The 26981-nt window shown below is 35.4% G+C and overlaps 2 protein-coding genes across 3 annotated transcripts; both read left to right on the top strand.

Moving 5' to 3' along the window:
- The first annotated feature begins 9005 nt into the window (after positions 1-9005).
- On the top strand, positions 9006-16274 carry SPON2 (spondin 2). Of its 2 annotated transcripts, XM_085059569.1 has the most exons (7): positions 9006-9479; positions 10149-10156; positions 10280-10505; positions 10855-11078; positions 11347-11538; positions 12548-12722; positions 14769-16274. In XM_085059569.1, exons 1-7 carry the CDS (start codon positions 9320-9322, stop codon positions 14945-14947), a joined length of 1164 nt encoding a protein of 387 aa, XP_084915695.1. In that variant the 5' UTR covers positions 9006-9319; the 3' UTR covers positions 14948-16274. The 2 variants fall into 2 exon arrangements, with proteins under 2 accessions (XP_084915695.1, XP_084915694.1); XM_085059568.1 differs by lacking the exon at positions 10149-10156 and having other exon boundaries at positions 9355-9486.
- A 125-nt stretch (positions 16275-16399) lies between these two features.
- On the top strand, positions 16400-26524 carry LOC146438696 (transmembrane emp24 domain-containing protein 11-like). The gene is made up of 5 exons (XM_085059571.1): positions 16400-20002; positions 20893-20993; positions 21739-21864; positions 23954-24100; positions 24956-26524. The coding sequence occupies exons 1-5, from the start codon at positions 19873-19875 to the stop codon at positions 25103-25105; spliced, it is 654 nt and encodes a 217-aa protein (XP_084915697.1). The 5' UTR covers positions 16400-19872; the 3' UTR covers positions 25106-26524.
- Positions 26525-26981: the final 457 nt, after the last annotated feature.

The raw sequence follows: 26981 nt of genomic DNA, 5'->3' as shown, positions 1-26981 counted from the left end.
GCACTTGGTAAAACAGGGTATTGGTGGCAAATTTCTGTCAATATTTAATCAGTGGAGTGGCCAACAAGGCAAACAAGGAATCTGCTCTTCCCTCACTAATGGCAGATGATGGAGTGAGGGACAACAGCCATAGATGCACCTTGGGAGGTTCAGTCTGCCAAGGAGGAAAACTCCCACATGGAATGTGGTGTGGCACTGGAACTGCTTACCCAGGGAGCTGGTGGAAATCTCCACCCTTGGTGCTTTCCATGAACTGCAAAGCACTGACTCAGCCAGACAAAGGCAGAGCTGGCCTGCCCTGGTTAGGTGACAGCCCTGCTTTGAATGGACAAGAGATCACCAGAGGTCTCTCCCAACTGGTGTTTCTATGATTCTAGAAAGTAAACTGATAAATATTTTTGAATATATATTTAATGGAATTGAATATTGTTCACAAAACATTTAGGAATCAATTCATTCATTGCAGAGTCTGTTATTTTAGAGATTAATACTTTGAGATTTCTGGTTTTGATTCTTCTGGCTTTTTTCTATTTCAGCCATCCTAGAGACACTTAGGAATGTCAAAACTGTTGTATAGGCTCCTACTGCTCATATAGATAACTTAATGTGGGGGCTCAGAAAGAAAAGTGTGCAGATGATTACTGAAGTCCTTTCCCAGTTCTGTGCTTTTTCACCCTTAGTTTTAAGGGTAACTGTAACATTCTAATGTTTTCTTTATTTCCTTTTTTCTAATCATGCATTTTATGAATAATTATGAAATGTTGTCCAAACAACTGCTAGAACAGTTCCTCAGAACCCATAACTGATAATATATCAATAAACTGCACTGTCACTTTGAAGGACAGGTTGGGACAAGAAGTGAAGAATAATATCTTTCCTTAATTGAATCTGCAAACGGAATTCAGGGTGGTTAATTAAAATGTGGTCTGGGCAATGACTTTTCTATTGACAAAAGGAATTACAATATGAGCTTTACATCTTTTAAGGGAATAGGTCAGATTCTGATTATGTTCACATTGACATAATTGTAGAGTGTTTCTATTGATGCTAATTCATATTTATACAAGTGCTTCAGAATTAAAAATCCATTCAAGCATTTCTAGCAATACAGTGTGTCCTAGCATGGTGCTTGACACTGATTTAGAAGCAAAAGAATTAAAAGAGCAGCAAAGCTTCCCGAGATATAAATTGATATTAATTTATCCCTAATCTGTATTTAAGGCATAATACAATGGAGAAAACTTAAATTTGTCATCTCATTGTGGAGTTCACTTTTTCACTGTAATAACTGATAAATAAAATTCACACTTAGGCACTTATAATTATTAATAATGCAGAGTTTTGAAACAGCAGTAAAAATTGCAAGAAATAATATAAGCCATCATTTTACCAGCCACTTTCTTCAATTTCAAAACAGCAAACTTTTTTTTTTAATATAATTTCACTTTCTTCAATGGTGGCAAAAATATCAATATAGAAAATATTTGTTCTTACAGTTTGCATTCCCCTGAGTTTTGCTGAGAACCGAAGGGTAAATAGAACATTTTATTTCATTTAATATTTCTGGGGAAGAGCAAGTTTTTGGTTGTAGACAAGTGATACTGGCCTGTGGTCAGAAACAATAATGTCTTACATTTAATAGCTTGCTTCTTCTTCTCTATACTGCTTTTAAAGCCTTTTCTGCTCTTGGGTACATATGCCCTGAAAGCTACTTCTTTTCTGCTGTCAGAGTTGGTAATTCTTTTGAAAGTTCCTTTCTGTGCATTAGGACATATGTATAGCCAAGTAAAAAACCCAAGTATTTCTACATGCAACACAATGTATCTGCGATAACCTCCCAGGTCAAAAAGTTTGAATGAGAATGGCTGATAGCATAATGATAGGAATATTGTTAATTAAGAATATCCATTAGAGACGAGTTGATTTCCCAACATTTATAAAAGACTGTAAAAACAGCCTGATTACTTATTGTGAGGAGGTCACAAAAGACTAGAAGTTTCCCCTAATAAATTCTGTGTGTATGATGCATTTTGTTCTCTACAGTATTATTTGTGTTTCAACCAGAGACCCTCCACAAGCACATCGACACCTCTGTGGAAGCTGCTGTCACTGAGCAATGTGCAGATGAAGGACCTTTCCCAGAGCACAAAACAAATGTAACTGTGTTCCTATCATCCTGATTCTGAATGTATAGACCCCACCTCTCAGTCAATTAATTAGCTCTACATTCTCCATGTTCATTTAACTTCATTATAGCAAGATTTGAAGAGATTGGTTAGCTCTAATTCAGGGAGTTCTGCACTGAATTCCACTTTATGGCATAGACTTATTCATGTCATCACCCCTACATCCTCCTCCTTTACAAACCTTAGCTTTACAATTACATTCCCTTTATAACTTATGAAAGAGAAATCCCAGATGTGGAAAGAGCCTATGAAATTATTAGACAGGTGAGAATTTCTTGCCATTACCTGAAGCATTGAAGTAATATCAGAAACAAATTTTCTTCATAATATAAGATCATGGGATAGTTCAGGTTATACGGGACTTCAGGAGGTCTCTTATCCAATCTCCTGCTGAAAGCAGAGTCAGCTTAGAGATTCAATCAGGCTGCTTATGGCTTTGTCCTGTCTCATCTTAAAGCCTCCAGGGAGGGAGACTGCCCTGCACCCTGGGGCCAACTGCTCCACTGCTTGACTGTCATGATGGGGAAAGCATTTCTCCTTATCTTCAGTTTGAATCTCTCTTGCCTCAATATACTCCCATGGTCCCTTATCCTCCCAATGCCCACCCTTGTGAAGCACCCAGCTTCATCTTGGTGACCTCCCAACAGGCACTGGGAGGTTACTAGAAGCTCCCTTGATCACCTGCCTTTCTCCAGGCTGAACAAAACTTGGGTGCTATCCACTGAGCTGACTCAAGTTTATCAGTATCTGTCTTGTATGGAGGTTAAGTGAGGGTGGAACACTGGATAAAACATTTGGATCCTATTTATAACAAAGCTAAGGAATAACAACAGAATTACATATGTAAGCAGGAAAGTTTGACTGATTTTCCTATATAATTTTCATGGCAGAAGGTAAATAATTATACCTTGGTCCCAAAAATACAGTATCCACTCTGAAACTGGATACAACTCCTCACTCCAATGAGACTCTTATTCTGCATTGACTCCTCACCAGTGTTGGGGTGGGAAAAAGATACTGTGCTATGGTGGTAATTAATGGATCTTTTACTGAATTGGAACTATGTGCAAACTGTGATGTATGGATGACTTCCCGGAAAAGACCAATTCATTTTTTTCAGTACCTCATTACTCACATAATTAAAGATGTAGCTCCAATAACTCCACAGCTATAATTTAATAGATTTAAGACCTTCAGAAAAACTCAAGATAAATCAACAAAACTGACTGTGAAGCAGGACGTAACATAAGCAAAGAGTGGCATTGATGGTGACTACTTTAGAAATATAATTTGGTGACCTTCTACAGTATTGCCAAAGAGATAAAAGACATTTTTCTACAAGGCAAAGAAAGCATCAAATTGGTCTTAGAAAGTCAACATTTTGAAAAGTATTTTTGCAATGTTTAAAACCTTTTCCAGTGCAAATTCAATGGCAAACAAGAAGTACAAATGTTAGTGGTACAAGATAATTTCATTTCAGAAATAAATTGAAAGATATAATAGGAAGATTGGACTTGTTGAAAGATACAAACCATGTTTTTCACAAAATGAGAATTAATTTTTATTATTTTAACTATGCTGCTGAAGTTTTTAAAATTTTATTATTTTAATTATGCTGCTGCCCCATTCCCTATAGCCAGTTTTCAGTTCTCTTCTTCAAGCTTTGCATAGACAGCTATAATAAATATTCTCTACGGTATAATAGAAAACCATCAAATTTACTAACAAGCAACGTTTGGAAATAATGACAATTCCACTAGCAAAAAAAGCATGTAAAAAGAATGAAGTCCAACAGGAAAACCCCAAACTTCTTTACATTGGAAACAGTGGAACAAGAATCTAAAACTGCCAAAATACCATATTGAAATGACCGCAGGGATTTCTACACAGGCTGTCTACTCAATCTTACTGAAGAATGAGAGAATGAATGAATATGGTAATCAAAACACATTTTTGTTGTTGTTGTTTACATTGTGTATGTGTGTGCAATTCCACAAAAATATATTGTCTTCTACTCTAATAAAACTGTAGTACAATACACATTAGATTCCCTTCAGAGCAATTTTTGTTTCAGTAATAGGTTTTCCTGCAGATATCTGAAGTAAATATAAAAGCAGAGGTTCCTGCAAGTGTCCAGCTCAGGTCTGCAAGACTTGCCCTCAGCATTTCCTAAACATTTAGCTTGTTTCAGAGTTCTGTTGAGTCATCCAGGGAGCTAAAGCTGCTGGTCTAGGCATGCCAGAGTTTAGCACAGTGCTCTGAAAGCTGACCCTCATCCCCAGCTCAGAATACCTGATGAATAGGAAAAAGAAGCTGTTTTATTTTGGTTTTTTTCCTCAAATCTGTGAAGTTTTTGTGGATAAAAAGATAGCACAAATTCCTTCTCCAATATCCTGCTGCAAAGGCCTCTGGAAACAAACAGAGGTGGTGGCTCTACCAGCTGGCAGGTATGCAATGGTCTGAATGGGGATGAAGTCCAGGATAAAGAAGCTGCCTGAGTGTGTAATCCCTGTGGTTCTGCTTCATACCTACTGTAAGCATTAACCACAGTACAGGAAGAAGGCTAGCAGTTTGTGATTTAGCTGCTGAGCTGGCAGAAAGGATTTAAATTATTTGTTTCCACCTGAGTTCATTGCTGCCAAGATAACTCCTCTGTACCCATAAAGGGGATTACAAGACTTCATGGTTTGTGCTACAGATGGATTGGATAGATACCTTAGTGGTTAGGTGATCAGGAAGCATTTGTGAGAGCCAAGAATGACCAGGTTAACATATTATGCTGAAGGACTGTCGTGAGACAGGAGAAAATGGTTCTGACCTTACAGTGGAAGACAACTCCTGAGTTCATATGATAAATGATGGATTAGGAAATCAAAAGTGCTGGTGAAGGTGATTATCAAGAAAAGTAATACACATTGGGTACTAGAGAATACAAAAGAGAAACACAACCACTGGTCATTGTCATGGGGGACCTTGGTTTGGTTAGCTAGGGCTGGGCTACATATTAGGTTTTTCTGTTCTAGAAAGTATTTATAAACAAATGACAGAAGAATGCACAAGGTGACAGAAAAGGCTTTTGATGCTGATGAGTGCCACTGTGGTCAAGAAGACTAAGATTTTTGCTTATCGTTTTCCTCATCTTGGCTTGAATTCTCAGTCAGCCCTGAATAAAGGTAAAGATGCCTGGATCTGTTACTTAGATGCTCCCATGAGAGCTAGGATCAATGGAGAGCTTATCAATACACTTAGTGGAGACTAGAGAGCTACTCACCAGTTATTAATTTGGTCAAATATTGGTATGGATTAATGGGTGAGCTGAACACTTCTCTAGATTCTATCAACTAAAATAACTAGATCTCCATTATATGTAGTGGCAGTGTACATATTTAGTTTGTATGTTTGCACTTACTTTAGGTACCTTAATCTGCAAAGTAAATTTTTATCCCAAAAGATTAGTAAAGATTACAGCTGCCTTCATTACTGTTGTACCATCCAATATCAGGAATACTTTAATCTCCTATGTAAATGCTTTCTTTTTTAAAAGCTCCCAAACCAACACCACAATTTCTCCATCATAAAATATTCTGCTGTTTGCCACTCTGGTCCTGAGATTTTACAACTTAGAGCTCAGAGGGTTTTGACTAAATGTAAACCTTTGGCATTGCTGAGTGTCCATAATTGTATGAGTCTCCATGGTAACTACAGGAGAGAAAATATGGCTGTATAATCCTTCTTAAGTAGTACAATGTTATGTTTTTCTTGGTAGACAAAGAGATTCTAGCTAGTCATAAGCATGTTAAGTAGCCTGTGAATATCAAAGTTGCACATATACTCCTTATCAGCAGAATGGAAATTGTTTTAGCAAAATTGAAATGTGTGGTAATACTCCAGGAATAGAAATACAAATTTTTTTTGAGCTTCTGTTTTGAGTAAAGGTGTGCAAACTTAACCTCTGTTCAATCATTTTGGTAAATTTTCCTTTCTCTTACTATTACAGTTCAATAGAAAAGTCATAACTAATCATGGCAATCTCGTTGCTTGTCAGAAAAAGGGTTAAATTATTCTCTGACTAATCAAAATGGAATTTACATTATTTTAATGGGGTATATTCCTGTGTGATAGCCTGAACATGCTCATTTAAATGTTTTTGTACAGTGTAAATGATTCCAGAGCCAACATGATGTTGATGATTCTGCTGTATTTTAAAGTAGTTTGTTGTTGTTTTCTCATTTCTTTAATTATTTTCAGGTAGAAAAAACACAGTATTTTAGACAGAGGTATGACTGATATTTACAAACCAAAAGTATCTGGACACCATTTTTACTTTTTTTATACTTCCCAGCTTTCATCCTCTGAATATTGGTAAAGGCTGCAGGAGCTGTAAAACTGTTGTCACATTGACAAGAAACAGCAGAAGTTGCACACTTCTGCAAGCAAAATTTAACCCAAGGCACACTTTGGCACTGATGCTTAAGTAAAACAAGCTTTGTATGACTAATCCCTCCAGCATTCAGGGTCTGTAGATGTACATATGTGGACAGAAAATAGATGTACCTGAAGAGACACAAACTTGAAAAACAAAAGTTACTCTGCTAAAAAAGAGAAAGAAAAAAATACGTTTATAAAACAGGCAAATGTGTTTCTAAATGGAAACTCTTTTTTCCAGATTTCCATGAGTTTTCAGCAGCTTCCTAATGGGGCATAAAAACTGAAGAAGGAATGTAAGCATAGGTCTGATCCCACAGCATTTTTTCTCCTACTGCTGGCCCACAGAAATTTGGCATCTGTGGTTCTCAGCCATGAAAGTAATCCATTGAGTGGAAATTTGCTTTTTTTCTGTTCTTTCTTTTCCTTCCCATCTACAAGACACATTCGGTGTTTTGATGTCCTTCACAATGTCAAAGACTGATTATGCTTAGCACAGTTTCTATTTAAAGAAATAAGACATTGAGTCTTCAAGTTAGGATTTTCTGACAACATTACTCTGCACGTTTTTTTTTCTTTTTCTTTCCTCCCTTCCCTCAGCCTCAGGGGACAGGGGGTAGGGAGACAAAATAATTAAATAAATTTACAGTATTTTGTCAAATGATTTCATTACAAATTCAACAAAGATATGAATGAGGCTCTAGGTCCTGAAGAATTTAATCCAGACAAATCTGTCATGGTAAAGCCCTCATTATAAACAGGGAAAGGTCCAGTGCCAAATTATGCAGCCTGCATGTATTGTCCCATTCCTGGGTACATTCATAACACGTAGTCATGGAACCAGAATAATCTAGTCTGCTGATGTGCCTTTTGCCAGCAATTTATCTTCGAAAGGAAAAGGCTAGTCTGATATATTAAATATTTCTGTGCCAGACCCAAAGCTAGCTGCTTTGTTCTCATTTGACATGTTGTACTGGCAGTGCCACAGTGTGTTTCAGTATGTGAAGTTCACTGGCTCAGTAATTGTCATGATAAACAACAAAACCTACTGAAGTTTAAAGCTATTTAATAATAATAACATAACAAATACGCAAGCCTCAAGTAGTTCTAACAATGCTCTGAGGAGTATACTTTTAAACTTGTGGGACCTTGTGGAGTTCTAGAGGGCTGCATGGGCTGGATGTCATTAAATTCAAATCTCTAAGAAACCTGTGGATCTGGAATTCTGTGCGTAGGAGGGAGTGAGCTGGATGTAATTCAAGTATCATCCTTCAACAAACACTCAAAGTACTTGTATAAAAGTATCCATGAAGCCTTTTTGCTCTTTTTCTTAGTGGAGCCTGGCTCCAGGAAGAGAAATCAATGGAAAATGTACCATTAATATAGGATGGAGGAAGAGACCTTGGATATAAAGGGCATGTCCATGCCTAGACAGCTTAACCTGCTAGAGGATTTCTGTATCTATCCAGATATAGAAGATTTGTTGCCATAGGTGCTGCATCCATCTATGTTGAAACTTGCAACAGATTCCATTTTGTCAGCAGAATAACTGACGAAAATTCCATCCAGACATCCCAGTTTATTCACCTCCTGGCTTGGGTGGGAGGCAAGTTTCCAGTTAAAGTGCCACAAAGCTCAGACATGTTGTTTGGTGGATAACAGTGTCTCACTGAAGCTATATGGTGTGTGCCTAACCTGTGATGGCCTGGGAGCTGCATCTGGAAAATAACTGGGTTTGTTTGGGTTTTTTCCCATATGCTGCACCATCATGCTAGAGATCTGTGGAAGTACTTAAGTGTCATTCCTTGCAATTTCTAAAGAAACTTCTATGAAATATTATTTTCATTATTCACTGTACAATTTTGGATTTGCTTTGCTGATCAACCACAATAGCATTTGTTAACCTTACAGGTTTGGCTCAAAGCCCTTTGTTTCCTCTTATTTGAAAGGTGGTGGGGAAAATATAATAAAGCTTAAACATTATTTTTTAATTGGGACACTGTATAATGCATATTTTTTCATAAACAATTTAAACAGTTATAGTGATGCATATATAGGTACTGTGCTACAGAGAATGTATGACTTAACTATAATAATGAGATTTTTATTTGGGGTTTTTTACTCTGAAGACAGCTCAGAAAAATCTCCAAGCTTCCCAAAACCACTTTTTCCAAAGAAACCACAATGTTACAGAGCCTTTTCATCATCCAGCATACAGTACTGTACAACACAAAAATATACACTGTACTACTTTAAATTAATTCACATTTGCAGGAGACACAGTCTGTGTGAGTATGTGCAATTATGAAATGCAACTTTTTTTTCCTCTTGACATTTTTAGCTGCCTCACCCCTTTTATTTGAACACATACATATGGTGTGTGAGAGTGAGCAAGCTCTCTGTAAATGTTTGGAAGGAGCATCTGTCAGACAATAAAACTTACAAGAAAACATGTTTCTCATTTAAAGAGTATTCACTAGAACTATTTCAGTGTTGGAATCAGTTCATTTGTATAGCTTGGAGGCATTAATAAGAGCAGAGAACTGTAAAGGCACCAGAAAACTCAAACTGTTACTAAGAATCTAAGGTATTTTTAAAAGGCATTTTGTCTTTTCGGCATCTCAGTCTCCTGATAAGGAACCTGAAGCAGCTGACAGACAGGAAACCTCTGCCAGTCCATCCAAAGGGATTGCAAACAAGAAGATGGCATGATTTCTGCAAACCTGGAAAGTCTAAAGATTGCAATAATTGTTGGACCAAAGGGACCCTCTTCAGGCATAAATAGCAAGACTCCTACTGTCTTCTCTTGCAGACCAACTCAGCTGCCAGCAAAAGCAGGTGCTCTCCCCCTACCAGTGCTCCAGAGGAATATTTAGTGAGTATTCATAGCTATTTTTACAAACTAATATATTATTAGTGATTTACTTAAGTTTGTGTAGTTTTCTCAAAGGACAAAAACATTTAAAAATCAGTTTTTAAGGCTGTTATTTTAAACAATTGGTGGAGTTCAACAGTCTGATACAATTATCATGTTAATTTAAAAACAAAATTTGTACAACCTATGACAGTAACTTAAAAAAAATACTAATTTTTCAAAACTGTGTAGTTTAAACAATCTAAAGGAATTACAATGTTTTTAATTCACATTATGATTGCAAAGTAATTTATATAAATATGAAATGTATTTGACTTTAAATGTTATGCTATAAAACAGCCTTTGTAGAACACAAATTTAAAATAAATAATTTCTTTTGGCAAGGTAACCTGCAATTTAATCTTTAGAAGAATAAATATACCACTAATGTTTTCCACAGAAACAGTTGCTACTCTAATTAAATCAAGATGTGACTCTAATCAGATTTCAAAAGAAAATCAGAAACAGATTTTTCTCTGAGGTAGTACTATGGAACAGGATAAGATATTTTCATTTTCATTTTCATTAGAAACACTTGTCCCAGGTAAAGTTACAGGTTTGTAGTATATAGCATGGAAATAACAAATCTGAAAGCATTATAGTAATGTTTTCAGAAGCATAACAATTTTTAGTGTTTCAGATATCTGCTGTCTCTTTGGTTATAACTTAAGCTACATTTTATTAGGTAACTGTTATTAATTTTTGAGTTTAGAGTGACTAATATGGCTAACTTTTTTTTTTTTTCGTGTGGAAGGGAATGGAAAACCTGATGTTTTTCTACTGCTCCTGTAAAGTTATCTGGACAGTACTTGTAACAATCCTGGGTTATGCCAGCAGCCTGCCGGTGGGGGATGATTCTCTTTGCACAGCAGAGGAACTTGCTAAGTACAAGATAATCTTCATAGGGAAATGGAGTCAAACTGCTTTCCCTAAGCAGTATCCACTCTACAGGCCCCCAGCACAGTGGTCATCCTTGCTAGGTAAGTGAAGTATTCTACAGTTTTAAGAGCAGCTAAGTCTCTTGACCTCTGTGATCTTTTATTTCTTAATACTTACGTAAGATAACTAATGAAAAAGAAAAAAAAGCCAAAGTTATTAAGAATGAAATGATATTAAAGCATCCAGGTTTTCAAAAATGTACAACTGTTTTCAATTTACTTCTGTTTTCCATTGGCTGCAGCTGAAACAAACAGCGATAAGCCAAATGTTTTAGTGTTCACTCCATTTTATACACATTTTTTTTAACCTCAGAAATAAAAGAGAGAAAATGAAGAAATAGGAACATTCTAAATCAGACTTTTATGTCATGCCATGTATTCACTCAAATAGGTGTTACTCATAGTTCTGACTACAGCATGTGGAAAAAAAATGAATATGCCAGCAATGGTGTACGTGATTTTGCTGAAAGGGGTGAAGCATGGGTATTAATGAAAGAAATAGAAGAAGCTGGAGAGAAAATTCAGAGTGTACATGGAATCTTCTCTGCTCCTGCAATTTCCAGTGGTACAGGACAAACCTCTACTGAATTAGAAGCTCATCCAAGACATCCCTTAGTAAGTAAATGTACATATTCATTTCGAAAGTTTATTTTATGTCACCAGTAACCAAAATTAAACATTTGAGTTCTCGCTTGCAGGAACAATATAATGAAATAGAGTTACTAAAAAGCGTGTCACATTGCAGGGAGCACTGCACAGCCTCTATAAATTAGAAGAGCATAATGACATTATTTCAGGAACTCTGAGTAAAAATTACTATAAGCAGGACTGAAGCATTCCAAAGCAAGTGATGCAACCCTGATGGATGATTTTCTTTCATTAGGTTTCATTTGTTGTACGAATTGTTCCAAGCCCCGACTGGTTTGTGGGCATTGACAGCCTAAATCTCTGTGATGGAGACCGCTGGATGGATGAAGTAACAGTAGATCTATTTCCATATGATGCTGGTACTGATAGTGGATTCACGTTTTCCTCCCCAAACTTTGCCACTATTCCACAGGACACAGTTACAGAGGTAGGTGCCTGCACACAGTTTAGCACTTCATTCTGATATGTTTTGAGTCTTCCCTTTAAAAGACAACTATTCTATAATTGTGAAACTGATTTCAGTAATTGAGGGCGCTGATGTTCTTTATATGTGGATTTATTACACAGCTGATAAAGCTACTGCATTTGTTTATCTTCTGTATCTTTGAAGTTTATTAGGTTAATGCAGACGGTTCATGAAAACTTGTCTCTACATTTTAATTGTTTTCTGGAAAAGCTGACAATTTTAAATTATATTTAACAATCCTTCAAGCACTGGGAAAATGAAAATACTCACAAAAGTCCTGACATCACCAAATGTGTATCTAACCAGGAAAATTCTTAGTAGTGAATACTGATGCGAGGAGGAGTTTTCAGTTGAAAGCACTGCTGAAACCTGAAACTGTTACATTGGAGGGAAAGAATCTAAAGGGAAGCAGAGAACTTCACTGTGGTGACACTGCTTTCAATCTCTTCTGCTCTTTAGATCCTCTCTATGCCTCATACTTTGCTCTTGCCATTTAAGAGTGGTGGCAAAGGAAGGATTTTGATTTGAATGCTTTGAACTCTCTAAGTATTCAGTTAATCCTTTCTTAAAGGTCAGATTTCTAGCAACAAATACTGTGCTGATAAGTAAAGAGGAAAGGAACAGAGAAACTGGAAAACAACACATTTGGCCTCTCATATCCATATGACAGCTGCTATAACATACCTAATATTATTGTTTAATACTCATGTATTTTTCTTGTAATAACATTCAGTTCTTTCTGTCAAACCATTTCATACATTACTGTGTTTCCAGTACCTCCCACCACAGTCCTGTATCCAGTCAAGTATCCTGCATAAAAATTCTGGGACTACCAGCATAGTTATGTGAACTGAGGTTCACAGAAAATGGTTGTATGCAAATTATTTGCCAAAAAGTATTAGCATGATTTACAAACATGATTTTACAGTTATCTTCTTAGTTTCTTTAATATTCCCCTTTTTTTTAACAGATCACTTGTTCCTCTCCAAGTCACCCAGCAAACTCATTTTATTATCCCAAACTCAAAAATTTGCCACCAATTGCTCAAGTAACAATGGTGAAAATAAAGAAAACCCAGCTGGGTCTTTCTGCACCTTTTATTAATGTTCCAGCTAAAAGCAATGAAATAATAGACACTGTCTCAGGTAAGTGGTTAGTAAGTAGATGTTCTCAATTCTGTTATTTCAATTCACTCAGAAATATGTGGAAATCTGGCAGGTGATGTGGATGAAACAGGTGATCAGGCAGAATATTCTCCTATCTGCATAGGAATAGTTCCAGACTCACAAATGGGAAATAAAACAAGCCAGTTGACATAAAAGAGAATTCCTGAAAGAATAAGTAAGGGATTGCATATTTGAGCTATGGTTCAAAGGACTGGGTTATATCCACAGTAAGAGCTACCCAAGCCTTTGTATCAGTGAAGAACAGTGAATTTTATGAGAAACAAATGACACTTGATCAGAATCAGAGTTCTCAAATGCTGCAACTTTGAAGTAAATATTCATCCTTAAGGTTTTACATGATAATGAAGCCAAGAACTATTATTGTTGTGTCTTTTTGGGTCAGACTTTGGCAGTTATGTGCAATAAAAAATTTATATAATTCAATTGATTTGGACATATTTTCAATAGAAACATAAATCTGACAACAAAAATAAAGTTCTCTCTCCTAATTTTTATTTCCTCAAAAAATATTAGCTAATAATCTCAAATAGGTAGGAAGACATGCAACCTACTGACTTAATCATAAGGGTGACTTTCAAATCTCTGAATTAACAAATACATAATTAACACATATTTGCTCCAAGGAATCAAAGTGTTCCCAAAAAAGTTGCCATATTCCCAGAGCTTCTCCAGAATGTCTGAAGATTGCTTGTCTCTAGCACTGTGTGGGTCACCTCACAACCACAAAAATAAAGCACATTCTCTACACTGTTAATATGTTATTTATACTTTAATAAATGTGTTTATCAATTTATAGTGGTTTAAAGTATTTCTATTAGTAAACAAGACATATTCAAAGTGAGTGTTACACTTCTCATTTACAGTTATATGTCTTTCCCACAATATTTGAAAAGAACATTTGGCCCTCTTCAGGGTATACATTTAAAATAATGCATTTAAAGTATGGTATTTCAAAAATAACTTTTCATCACAGATCCCCACTTCATTGTATATTAACCAGTAAATCAGTCTCTTTAAAAACTTATTCCAGAATCAAAAGGGTAGATTTAATTACCAGAGGTCAAGCTGTGTCCCTCATTCCCTCTAGAAACAGAGGAATGAGTGATGACAACAGAAGTGGTGAGTTCACCAGAAATTTTTACCAGGTGTCACACATTTAGTGTGGCATTTAAAGATGGTTTTGTGCACACCTGTTTTACCCACAAATGCTGTAACAGGCAGTTTTGATGTAATTTCCTTTTCCAGAAAAGCAGTATTTTAATTTAACCTGCTAAGGAATACTCACCTCTTTTTTATGATATATATTTTAGATACAGGCATACATTATGGATAGTACTTCAGAGTTTCTAACTTCTTTTCTTGCAGCAAATAAAAACTCGAAAAAAATTTCAGCATTAGAAATCTTCTAGTGACAGAATATCTTTATTGGCAAACGGAAGAGCAATGTACACACCAAACAACAGCAAGATGATTTTTAATGATAAAAAAGGGAATTTTCTTTATTTCTGAAGCAAATTGGAACAAAAATAAAATGGAATTTGATATGAACAACCATAGGTACAATAGCAAAGAAATATAAGTATACTTAAATAAACCATAGAAAAGCTTTAATGTTTTTAGTAAGCCATGCAAAGGAAAATGAGTTATAAAAATTGACAGTAAACGTTTTTTAATTCAATCTTTTGAGTGCAATCATTTTAAGCATAGTTTTCTTTTATAAGAATTCTGTATTTTCATTCAAGAGATAATATGCCTCAGTACTGATATAATATCTTAGAGAGGCTCTAGACTGCAATAACAATAATACCAGTGTCGATGAGTTTAGGAGCTGAAACCAGACTTTTTTTTAATTTGTGTGACAACATATGGATTTTATTAGCATCACATATATTTTGGTATAAAAGAGGAGCCTCTTTGATGATCATTCCTTAATGCTTTCCCAACTGTGTATTTGACTTAGGTACAACTTCATGTAAAGTTACCTTTTTGCTGTGTGTATTGCAGAAACACCACTGGACTGTGAGGTTTCGCAATGGTCTTCCTGGGGTCTCTGCAGAGGGGTTTGCAGAGAAACAGGGACCAAGATCAGAACTCGTTTTGTACTTCTTCAGCCTGCCAATAATGGAATGCCTTGTCCAAATCTGGATGAAGAAACAGCATGTGAACCAGAAAATTGTGTCTGAAATAAAGAAAAGATAACAATTAAGATAATTTAAAAGTAGGATAAGTTTAAATCTAAACTACATGTCCATCAGTGTTCTTCATTCATCATAATTTGGATACGCTGCACTATTTTGCTGAAAAGCTGTATCAGAGTGGTTTTGAAAGTTTTTATTTAATATCAAGCTTTTGGGGGGTTAAATTCCTAAGGTTTAGTATGACAATCAGTACTGAATCATTTACAGACCAAAAACCCCCAAATAAAGCCTTCCTCCAAATGCACTGTAAGTTCTTGGAGTACCCTCTAGTGGCAGAAAAGGAGAGATTTAGAAAGATTGTACTTCACATTTTTACTTCACAGCAAAAATCTTTCAATCACAAAATCTAAACTAATAACCTCCTTAAATATTGTCATGTGTTTATCTACAGTTATTTATACCTAGAAAATAAGTTTTTTCCTCTAAATTATGTTTTTATAATTTATTGGCATATTTGTCGTTTTTCTAAACTTGCTTAACGTGCATATTTTAGAAACTGCTTATGTAAGTCAGAGTGACCAGATGTTTATAGTGTGGCTAAGACAATAATGGAACAGAGTAAACTTGTCTTGAGACTTATGGACATATGAAAAAGTCTTTTTCTTTTTTTTTTTTTTTTAATCAAAAGTGAGAAGAATAACTGCCGTGAGGACACTCGGCCAACAAAATTACTAGGAAAAAAAATCAGAAGTGTGGATACTAGTAGAAAACCTGTGAGCCGAATTAAAAGTGTTAGTTGAGATTAAAAAACTGATTTTTGGTGTGTGTCCCTCACAAGATAACTATGTCAAAGTTAGTGCTGTTGACCATAACATAAATTACATCATTAACCTTATATATGCCATAAATGTGTCCACGTTTCTTTGTATGTGTTTGCTGCTATTTGTGTATATATTATCTAAAATTAAGGTCTGCACAACTGTAACAGAACACCTGTCAGAAACTGTTTTGACTGCAAGTTTTAATGGTCAAATAATGTTATAAAATTAATGTAACCTATGGCTTATGAAGGGTTGTGGCTACCAACCAGGAAAAGAATTTTGGAATAATACTTATTCAATAGAATAAGTTTAAAGTCAGCTCACAAAAATTGTACAGCACATTGAACTTTTACAAATATATAGCACAGGTATTGAAGAGGAAAGTTGATTTGATTCTTTTTGGAATATGCCAAACACAAGGAAATTTCTCATGTCCTAAAAGGAGCATGCTGTATTCTCCATAAGGCTGAAACATTCAAGCATTTCTCTATATTTTTCCCAGAAAATAAATCTTGCAAAAACTAAAATAAATTTGAAACTTTATCCAACAAGACTTCACTTGTCCTGCAAATGCTGATAAACATACAGTTGCAAGGAATTTCTGCACCTCTCTCATTCTTCAGATACCCACTGTTGTCTGTTGTTCAAAATTGTTTCACTTACACCTGTTATCACACCTCTTGGATTTTTTTAAGTTCCCCATTTCCACTCTATAGTGGGAATAGTGTTACTAAACTATTTTGTGTTTAGCTAATCCTCAATATTTTTCATATCAGTTTTAACTTTTCTGTGTTTTCTTGCACATTTATTTACTATATGTTTACACATTTATAATCCAATCAGAAAACATAAGCATATATTGAAATATATATCTATTCTGAGGGGGTAGGAACTTATTTCAAATTGATTGTCAAGTGACAAATTAAGCTCCATAAAGTTTTTGGGCAGATTTTAGACACAATTCTAAATTATGCCTTAGGAAAAACAAAAAATACACAAGGTATCCTTGGAAGCACAATCCTGCAAGTTCACTAAACACAGTTTTGCTTCTTCACATGCCCATAACAAATAAAGGGCAAGGCCCAGTAAAAAATACCTGCATTTGCAATTGTATACATGACCTGAACCAGGGATTTCAGTCCTATAAGATACAATTTGACTGGAGGAGTCCCACTGTTTCCTCAAACTCCTGGAGCCAAAAGATTTTTAAAGGACACTGAAGGAGAAAGGATGAGATAAGGGTGGAGTAGAAAGGGAAGTGAATATGTAACAAGTCAACACACTTCAGAAAACTCCAGTCAGTGATATATAACTTTGCTATTTTAGAGGGTTTACATATATGAATATTCACTGCAGATTCTTTCAAAAAGAGAAATTTCCTATCCAGCCAGAAACCTGGATATGGGTTTTTTTGTAAGCTGTATCTTCAGGAGACCTCAGTAAATATGATATTCTTTAAGGATGCCCCTGTGGCTGCATATTGTTTGACCATAAATATAATTCCAGGTATTCCCTTTGCAAACCACAGGGATGGAGACTACGTGGCAAGACTGGATACAGTGAGCGATGAGTGAAACATTCTAGCGATGGAGCACATTTCTCATAGTACATATTTATTAAACTGATCAGTGAGGTATATGATCCCCGCGTGGGTATTGCTAGGATTTTGTAGCTTTTAATTTAAACAGTCTTGGAATTCTCTTAAAAATTTGGGGACTGGGAAGAAACACAGAAAAGCTCTTCCTTCCTCTTTGTCATATTACAGATGGTTGGGAGCCAAGATGTTGTGGTCCTAAATACACAAGATCTAGGGAAGGAAAGAGGCAAATTAATTCCTGGGTAAAGCTAATCTCAGAAAGCACTTTGGGAAGAAGCTTGAGATGGATTTGTAAAGACACTATGTTTCAAGAATATTTTGTAGAAAGAATCAACTTTGATGCCTTGGCAGACATTCTTGCACAATGGAAGACACGATTAATGGTAAGGTGTAGCAGCAAAAAGTGACCACAGAATTGAACTTTGGTCCTACAATAATTAAACAGCAAATTAAATACCTGTAAAGGAATAACTGTGCAAGCAAAAGATCTGAGAGCATCTGATGGTTTTCAAGGCAAAAAGCTTAATTTCATTATATTCCCAGTCCCCAGGTAATTGAAGTACATTGAGAATATCTGATGTGTCATGAATGATCCAACATTATAAAGTAACTCAGACTATTCCATGACAATATTTAACACACTCAAGGAATAAATCTAACACTTCATACAGTAATTCTGATGTCAGCCAGATCTTGTTCGATGGGATTTTTCTAGTATGCAGAAGTTGTGTCCATCACAATCTACAGGTACTGTGAATACCTGAGACAAAAAAAAAAGCTCTCAATATGCTGCAAGACAACCTGATCACCTGGAGACTGAATTTTTTTGTTAGGTTGAAATCCAGCAGCCCTTCTATGCTAGCATTTGCTAGTCAAAAGCACAGAAGGAATGTGTCTTCCCAGTGGGTCTGGACAAAGTGAAGGATAAAGTGGTGTCCCCTTGTGTATCTTGTGTTCTGCCATGGGAACTCAGAATTTTGGAAACCTCAAGTAGTCAATAAAAAGCTAAAAAGATGATTGGCCAAGTAGCTCACAACCTGCAGACAAACGTGTATTTCTTGCAGGTGTAAGTATGGCATGAGAATTCATGCAGGTGCATGACAGTCAACATCTCCTGTGGTAGAGGGGCAAAAGTCCAATCATATGATGAGATGGTGTATAATCTAAAATTATTCCTGATGACAAATGCTAAAGTGGTAAAGGAGTTGTAACATCATCCTTAACATTCCTAAAGATTCAAAAGCCGTGAGATGAAATTTTTATCCCTCTATCCTTAACCATATGGAGCCAAAGAAGTAATTCTTAAGGACTCAGATCTCTTTGACAGTGTCTCAATATGGGGATGCTGATTTATGGATGATTTATGGAGGTGAACTAATACTCATGCTACAACTTCTGTGAAGATACTTCATGCTGTGAAAAGGACTGAACCCAGGATGGTCATAAGCCTGTGCCAGTGTTACACAGACATTCTTTTATTGACACAAATTCATAAAAGGCAGGTGCAGTGAAGGGCAATAAGCAGAAATCAGCCCTTCTTTTGCAGATGTGAAATAATCCAGTAAGAGTTACCATCTAAAAATTTTTATTTAGGTTACAGATATTGAAGATGATGCTGTCTACCCTTCTTCCTTGATGCCACAAAAACATATGTTCTCATACAACTGGGATGACACAAATTTTATGAGGAGAGATGGATCCTCCCTGCTGGAAAATGACCACACACCGACATTGAAGCCAACCTTTCAGACCCAGCGATCTTGGTTTATAGGACAAGGAACACCTGAATGATAGATGAGTTTGCCATCAGACATATGCACTAGTAAATAAGCACAAAGGATAAAAATAAAAACATCCATCACTGTTTGATTTACATTATAATTTTCTTCAGAGAATGTACTAGGCAGTATTTAAGAAACAGTCATTCCTATATAAAAAATTCTTATTCTGAAAGTGTTAATGTTGTTATTTTTTCCCTGCAGTATCATATTCATTAATGTTTCAGATTATTTCATTGTTCAAATTCCTTTGGCTTCTTTACAGTTCTTCTTTTATATAGTGCCTGTGGGTTTTATACAGGTGCATATATTTGTACAATGATTTAGTATGAAAATTAAAAGATTTCTTAATAAAAGAGGAGTGAAGTTCTGGAATAATCACCCAGAATAAATGGGAAATAATAACTCAATTTAAGTTGAAAATTGAGCAGTTTGTGGAAAGAGATAGCCAATGCACTAATCTAGGGAACTGATCTCAAGCACCTGAACGGCCCTTTCAGTTTCATGCTCTTCTAAGTACATAAAATAAATTTTAATCTGGACGCTGGGAAAGAAGAAAGATTTTAAAAGGTGTCTTTTCCATGTTATCTCATTCTCCAGAACATGCTGTAGTTATTTATAAATGTGTAACCACCAGCTGCCTTTTCTCACAGTTTTTTTTCCTCTCTCAAAAATACACTGATAAGCAGCAAACAAGGAACAACCGCAGGACTACAGGCATTTGCATGTAACTATTTATCTTCAAAAGCAGTACAGCAGGGATATACAAAAAAAATGAAATGCAAATTAATAGGAATTCTTCTGAACTTTTGGGTTTCTTTTTCACTTGCTTTGTATTTTCACATTGGAGAAAGAGAAGAGAAATGCATAATTGAAGATCTTCCGAGCGACACCTTGGTAGTTGGTAAGTACCTGTCAATGCTACATGATGATCTAACCTATGAAATCACAAAAATAACTTGAAATGTGACAGGAGATTCTGTGATTGATTAATATGGCAAAAAGGAAAAAAAAAAAAGAAAAATAAAAAGAAAAGGGCACGCTGAAAATAACTCCCTGCAGCAGGGATTAGGCTTAAAGTCCTCAAATATTGTGCATTTCCATCACACAAAGAAATGCAGGTTTTTGGAGTGTGCTACTGACTAAACAAAGAAAAAGAATGTTTTTAATTCTACAGCTGTGGAAATGCTGCTTCCACATGTGCTTCTGCACATTCTGACTGATGTACTCATTCATCCCAGAATTTCTGTAACATGTCCCCATATGAATAGGAGAATAACTTTTTTGATAAATGCTGGTCTGAACGGAGGCAATTCAAGATGTACTAAAGTTTCATTTCACCTCTGATATCAGAAGCACATTAAATTAATCAACAAGACTGTAAATGTAAGATTTCAAGGGGATAGTAAAAAATAAGAGATAATTTTTTTTTTAAGAAATAATATGATAAGTAGGAAAGACAACCCATAAAATGTAATTTGAGTACAGCACATTACACTTTTGGAGGTCTCAGTGTGCCTTCTAGGGGCTGATCTTTCCAGAGCATTAGGAATAATCAGAAAGGTTTTCTTGTTAATTAACCACTTTTCGTAGTACTTTAGAACATTTTCCGGTGTAGTAAAAATTTATTGCATTTCACACTGTTATAAAGTGCCCGTGAGCAATTTTAATCATAAACACATGAAATACATTTATTATTTTTAATGATCTATCTTTGTATTTTTCCCCAAAAAATCAATGAAGATGCTTAGCGTTAAGCTATCATTTAATACATTTATCCATGTTTTTATTCAGGGAATTACAAAGTACAACGCTGGGATATACATATACATGACTTTCTTGAATCTGCTCCTGGTTTGGGAATGTTTGTGACTGTCACAATTCCTTCTGGTGAGGTAAATATGCTTTATTAATGTTTCTGTAGGATTTATGACTTGACTTCTGGCACTGGCAGGCAGCACTATCTAAAAATAAAAGACGCTTCTGGGGAAAAAGTAAATCTACAGCCCACCAGCTAGCTCAGTATTTTGATGCTGAAAGATGGAAGAACCCTGTGATTTCTGTCAAAGTAAACAGAAATTATGATATTTGATAATTACATGTATGGACAATTTTTGCATTTGGGAAACAGTGTCATTAAGAAGAGTGACTGACAACTGAGAAAACAAGTTAAATAAAAAAGTAAAAAGAAAATTCACAAATGTAGTAAAATGGTACAGAATGTACTCGAGCAGCAGAAAGGAAGGCTGATGATAAACAAAAACTCAAAATCAAGGTCACCATGAGGCTGCATGTAGCCCTCATGCAGAGCAGCTGCCTGCACAGCCACGAGGTCCTGAGCTTTTCCAGTATTGGACAATTTATTTCTCTGCCTAGGCAAGGTCTCCATTTTCAAACTTTGAATGCTTTAGAGAGCATTGACTTTTGTACATTGCAAACTTCTGTAACATTTTAATGTTCACTGTGAGCTAAAATTGTTTATTTTTCTCTAAATCTATTCTGAAATTTGGATAAATTTAATGATGTCAGCATCTGAACTGATTCCTTTTTGCATCCAATTCACGGTACTGGTTTGGTTTTTTTTTAATTTTTTATTGGTAGCTATAAATTACAAACCCAATGCATATATCTATATTGCAGGTACTATTATCAAAACTCTATGGGCCACAAGGGATGTTTTCCTTTACATCCCATCTCTCTGGGGAACATATAATCTGTTTCCAGTCTAACTCCACAAGATTTGCAGTAATTGCAGGAAGTAAACTGGTAGGTGTATTTCCTAAGCACTCTTTCTTACAACAATATAAATAATTTACAAACAGCAGAGATTACAAACTGGATTAGAAATTGGTCTAACATCTAGGAGATAATTCAACATTTTTTAGTGATTAAAGAAGGCAAACAGAATTATGCAGACGAAGAGATAAAAAGACTGTTCTCTTATTTAAGAACACAGCATTCTAGAGGCAAGACTAATAACGATAGAGCGATTTAATGTTTGTATTGTGCTTTGAATGTGAAAGATTCTGATCAATAAGAACAACTAATTTGGATCAAAAAGACAGAGATGTAAGATTGACTAACACAAGCACTTGTCATAAAGATACTCCATGTCTTCACTAACTTAGACTGAATTCCTAATGAAAATGTAACATTTTAATTTTTGAAAAATATTCAAATGAAGAATATGTCAGCATACTTGTTATTGTCTACTACCAGCAAAGTTGGTTTTAACGCCCATTTGGGGAAAAAAAGGAAGCCATCAGAGGTGATATCATGGCTCTACCAATTGCAGCAAAAAAAATTTATAAATATTGTTTTGAAATTTGTATCTATTTGCTGCTTCCCAAAAACAGGACAGAATTACCCTCTAGAGTGGTTTGGGGTTTTTTTCTCAGTCAACTGCAAAAGAGTTAAATAACCAGCTAAATATAAACATCTTCTAAATGTGTTAAGGTAGGCTAAATCTCATCCTAGCTGTGCATTTTGGAAACATGTAGACAACACAGAAATAACAGTACTAGAGTAGGATTATTATACTGGAATAACGAGGTGTTCTTACAGACTGATTGGTGGAAATTAATGGAAATTTAAGTGTATACATTGCAAAAGTACTTAGGTCTAATCATAAAAAAGAAGTTGTGGAGCTTATCAACTAGAGAGGGTAAGAGGGATAAAGCTTTGGTTGGTCACAATTAACTATTCACCATGAATGTGATTCTGAGGATATGAAGGTGATTTTTATCTGGCATAGATGGAGGTGTATTAACATCACTTTACATGATTCATGCACCATGTAGAGTTCTGTCCATCCAATAGAAAAGCAGTGAAAAGATGCAGGGAAGGAGAACATGAACATCACAAATATTAAATAAGGTGGTTTCTTTAGCTAGAGTACACAGAAATAAAAAAGGAAAATATTTTTAATTATATCTGGAGGAATTAAGATCACAAAAGGAAAAACATTCTTTAGCTAAGCTAAATCTTTAAGTGCTCTTCTGTAAGTACCAGATGGTTAGCTGAACTCCTTCAAACCAAAATAAAGAAATTAATGGAGCACAAGGATGTGAGATGGATTTTTACTTATACAGTTAGCCAACTTCAAGACAGCTGAAAGAAGACATACTCTTCATTTGTGGCTGATGTCTGAATAGCCCTAACGTCTATCATGGCAATAACAAATTCTAGGACTTTGCCAATTATTTCCTTGGCTAAAACCTTTTTATTTTTCTTATGTACAAATCGGCTTCTAAAAGAACTTTACTAGTTTTAGAAAAAATTTTCATTCATACCAAAATAAGTTGCTTCACATTGCAAGTGTCATTCTTCTCTCTTCTTTCTTTGGCTCTGCTGTTTGGCTGGTTTGAGGCATTTTTGCTATAGATCATACAACAGGTTACAGAATATTGGGAGATATTTAATACGAGAAAAATAATGTGAAGAAAACAGTTGTGTGAGGGAACCTAGAAGCATATTTGTAAAAAACTTACAGCAGTACTATTAAAGACTGCTATTTCTGCAATATTGGAATGAAATGTGAAACATAATGAGCAGTCCTTAATTTTTTAACTATTTTGGACAAAGAAAACATTTTAATGGTGGTTCAATCAATACTGGCATAAAATAATGTCCTAACATTAGTGAGGATTGTAAATTTGTGGAATTAATAAAAAAAAAATTAAGAAACCCTTCAAATTTTCCACCTGATTCTAATTTTAGGAGGGATTTTTTTAAGGAATTAAAATATTTTCCTGCAATGAGATTAAGGGGAAATTATCCATTGTTTTATTCTTATTCTAAGGAATTTTGAAAAAACAGAAGACACAGTAACAAGAACATTTTCTTCTGTTTGCAGCGTATCCACTTGGACATTAGAGTTGGGGAGCACTTTTTGGATGAATCTGCTATTCAAGCCAAAGACAAAGTGAATGAAGTTAATGTCAGACTAGAACATCTAATTGAGCAAATTCATCATGTAACCAAAGAACAAGACTATGAAAGAGTATGTATCTCCCCTAATGGAAATATTAAAAATATTGTGCATAGGCCTATTGATTTATAAAGTATTATGAAGTTTATTATCCAATTGCACTGTTCTTTTTAGCTAACTCATAAAAATCTATAGATTTTTAACCAAAATAGTCTCCATTACCCTGCAAAATATTTTTAAGCAGTAACATAAAACTAATTAATCACTGTGAACTCTTGCTTACAGCAACAGGTGTTATTTTATAGCAGCAGGTGCTATTTTAAAGCAGGATTTCCCAGATAGAGTTTTCTTGGTCAGAGTCAGCCACAGCAGCTGAGCAGGCAGCAGGTACCACTGTGGGTGATGCTGCCAGCTGCTGTTTCCATGCTGCCCTGTGAGCATAAACTTTATTGAGTGGGGAAGGAAATGACTGAGTGTATATTTATATATCCCCATGAAGCTAGAAATAAAGACCTGCAAACAAGTGTACACCCAGTCGCTTTGCTATATGCACACAGATAGTCACACCGTGTTTGGAATATATCAACTAGTTACCTGAAAACAGACATTTGGCTGCAAAAGGGCTCTTGACAGCAATATGGAAGTGACTGTAAACCTAAACAGGTTAAAATCTGTACTAATGGGACATATTTAGCACAAAACATCTGTGAACAAAAGCTCTGTTTAGCTTCTGCTTCAGGATGCAGTGTGTCTACTCAGTTTTGATTTGTAAAGATATCCACCATATGTGTAAGTACAAACCTTCATTTTTATCCATAAGAAAAAACATTTTTGTCCACCATGATGCAGAAGAGGGATGCCTTTCTAGTCACCATGAAACATACAGATGCCAAAAGGTAATAATTATGCTTTTCCTTTATTCTCTAGGAGCGTGAAGAAAAATTTCGGAAGACAAGTGAAGAAACCAACAGCAACATTTTGTGGTGGGCTATAGTACAAACACTAATCCTCATCTCCGTTGGAATCTGGCAAATCAAATCTCTCAGAGATTTCTTTATCTCTAAGAAGCTTGTTTAAGTCCTAGAAAGTCAATGCACAGGTTCAAAAATTGTACACCATGCAACACAGAGCATACAAAGAAACCCTGCACCTATGAGAAAATTGCTTGTATAAAACTCTCCAGCTTCTGTCATCTTCTGCTCTGATTCTAACTCTGGTTTCTCCATCTATGTCACAACCTCTGGCACCCTCTTACGTTTTACTCCTTGAATCTCATCTTTTATCAGTTTTTTTCCCCCCTCTATGGGTGTAAAGCTAAACACAGAAGAAGGAGACAGTGACTAAGGCAGCATTTAAGTTCACGAATTAATGAAGGACCTTTAATTTAGGTTAAATCTAAACCAGAAATCTAAAATAAAGTTTTCTAATATTTTAAATTTCTCTACTTGCTTACTGATCCTACTTGGCACTACCCTGAACAGTTCAGCACTTCAGACTGACTAGGATTCAGACAGTAAACAGAGAAATAATTACATCCCCTGCACTGCTTAATTGGGTAAAAGTGTCTTGAATTCAATCCATATATGTGTAACACTGAAATACAATTGTGACTGCTTTCTTGCAAAATATTCAAAGTTTGAACTGATCAGTGGTGGCAACAATTACCATGGAAGAGAGAGACCCAGACAAGCAATTTGGAATTGTACTAACTTTTTACTTCCAGAAAAGCCCTAAACATTAGGCTGTAGATAATGATCAGACGTCTCTCACAGTTGTTTATGTAAATTACAGTACTTATGAAGTATGCCAAAGTAACCCAAATTATAAGGTTTTTGTTAAACAATGCAAATTTTATTTTAATTCATTCCTGCATTAAATGTTTGTGCGTTGAGAATTTTTATTATTTCAATTACTTAGCAACTTTAATATGACTGCCTACAGAACTTACCAGTTTTTGACTTAATTTTCCATTTCACTTATTGCAGCTTGGTTGCATATATCTTTATGCCTTAATTTAGCTAGTTTATATACAACTAGCAGTGTAACTACAGTGTCATACAACAACAAGTTAAAGGCTGTGATTAAAAATCCAGATAATTAGCTGGACAAAGCAGCAGTAATATAAGGAGTTGGAGGTGGTTACATACAAAACCATGAAACTTGAAGTTTCTAGAGCACTGTGATAGCAGAATATTGTGGTTTGTCTTCATACTTATTTTTTCAGACCCTTTGCTAGTTAAAAAGGTAGTGAATGCTGAAATATCTGTAGACCAACTACTGTTTTAAAGGCACTGCTTGCCTTCTTTTTTTCCATCTACTCACCTGTTATTTTCATTAGCAAGGAAATGACACTGCCCTTTAAGACCACTTACATTTCCAGTATGGGAATTAAAATACAGCTGGGAGTATGTGAGAATCAATAAAATTGATACAAAGTAGAGACAAAAACCAATGTTGCAGGGACCAAATCAATCAAAATAAAATCTCATAAAGCTACTCACTGTGGTGTGTCCTATATTTAAAAATTCTGATACTTCAGAATTGCCGCTTGGAATGAACAGCAAATAAGTGTTATTAAATTTAGTTTTATAGATCACTCACTCACAACATGTCTTGTAATAACATCTTTGGTGGTGGGTAAGAAGGAAATATGTGTTAAAACCATATGGTACATGAAGTCCAAGAAGAAAGTTTAATAAAGTGTTGTGACAAGGCTGTGGTTCAGCTCTCAGCTGATATTTTGTGTAAAGTTCCTAACCACATCCCAATGACAAACATAACTCATTTCACTTAACAATACCCTTCAGCTGGTGATCGAGGACAAGCAACATCTCAACATAAAAGCGCTGATCATGTTCCATCATATTAATTAGGTCTCAAACAGCACTGAGACTCGGGAACCTTGAATACAACTTGAGATGCTTCATTCTTTATCTGTAGTAGGAACAGGAAT

Source organism: Lichenostomus cassidix, chromosome 4, assembly GCF_008360975.1.
Source record: "Lichenostomus cassidix isolate B80296 chromosome 4, HeHo_3.0, whole genome shotgun sequence".
NCBI classification, from domain to species: domain Eukaryota; kingdom Metazoa; phylum Chordata; class Aves; order Passeriformes; family Meliphagidae; genus Lichenostomus; species Lichenostomus cassidix.
This window is presented reverse-complemented; position numbering and strand designations above follow the sequence as displayed.

Excerpts from the sequence above, each read along its gene's own strand:
- LOC146438696 (XM_085059571.1), top strand. The coding sequence starts at position 19,873 with ATGAAATGCAAATTAATAGGAATTCTTCTGAACTTTTGGGTTTCTTTT. Across the intron at positions 20,003-20,892 it reads GAGCGACACCTTGGTAGTTG|GGAATTACAAAGTACAACGC; the intron begins GTAAGTACCTGT and ends GTTTTTATTCAG. Across the intron at positions 21,865-23,953 it reads TAATTGCAGGAAGTAAACTG|CGTATCCACTTGGACATTAG; the intron begins GTAGGTGTATTT and ends TTCTGTTTGCAG.
- SPON2 (XM_085059569.1), top strand. The coding sequence starts at position 9,320 with ATGATTTCTGCAAACCTGGAAAGTCTAAAGATTGCAATAATTGTTGGA. Across the intron at positions 11,079-11,346 it reads CTCATCCAAGACATCCCTTA|GTTTCATTTGTTGTACGAAT; the intron begins GTAAGTAAATGT and ends TTCTTTCATTAG. Across the intron at positions 12,723-14,768 it reads AATAATAGACACTGTCTCAG|AAACACCACTGGACTGTGAG; the intron begins GTAAGTGGTTAG and ends TGTGTATTGCAG.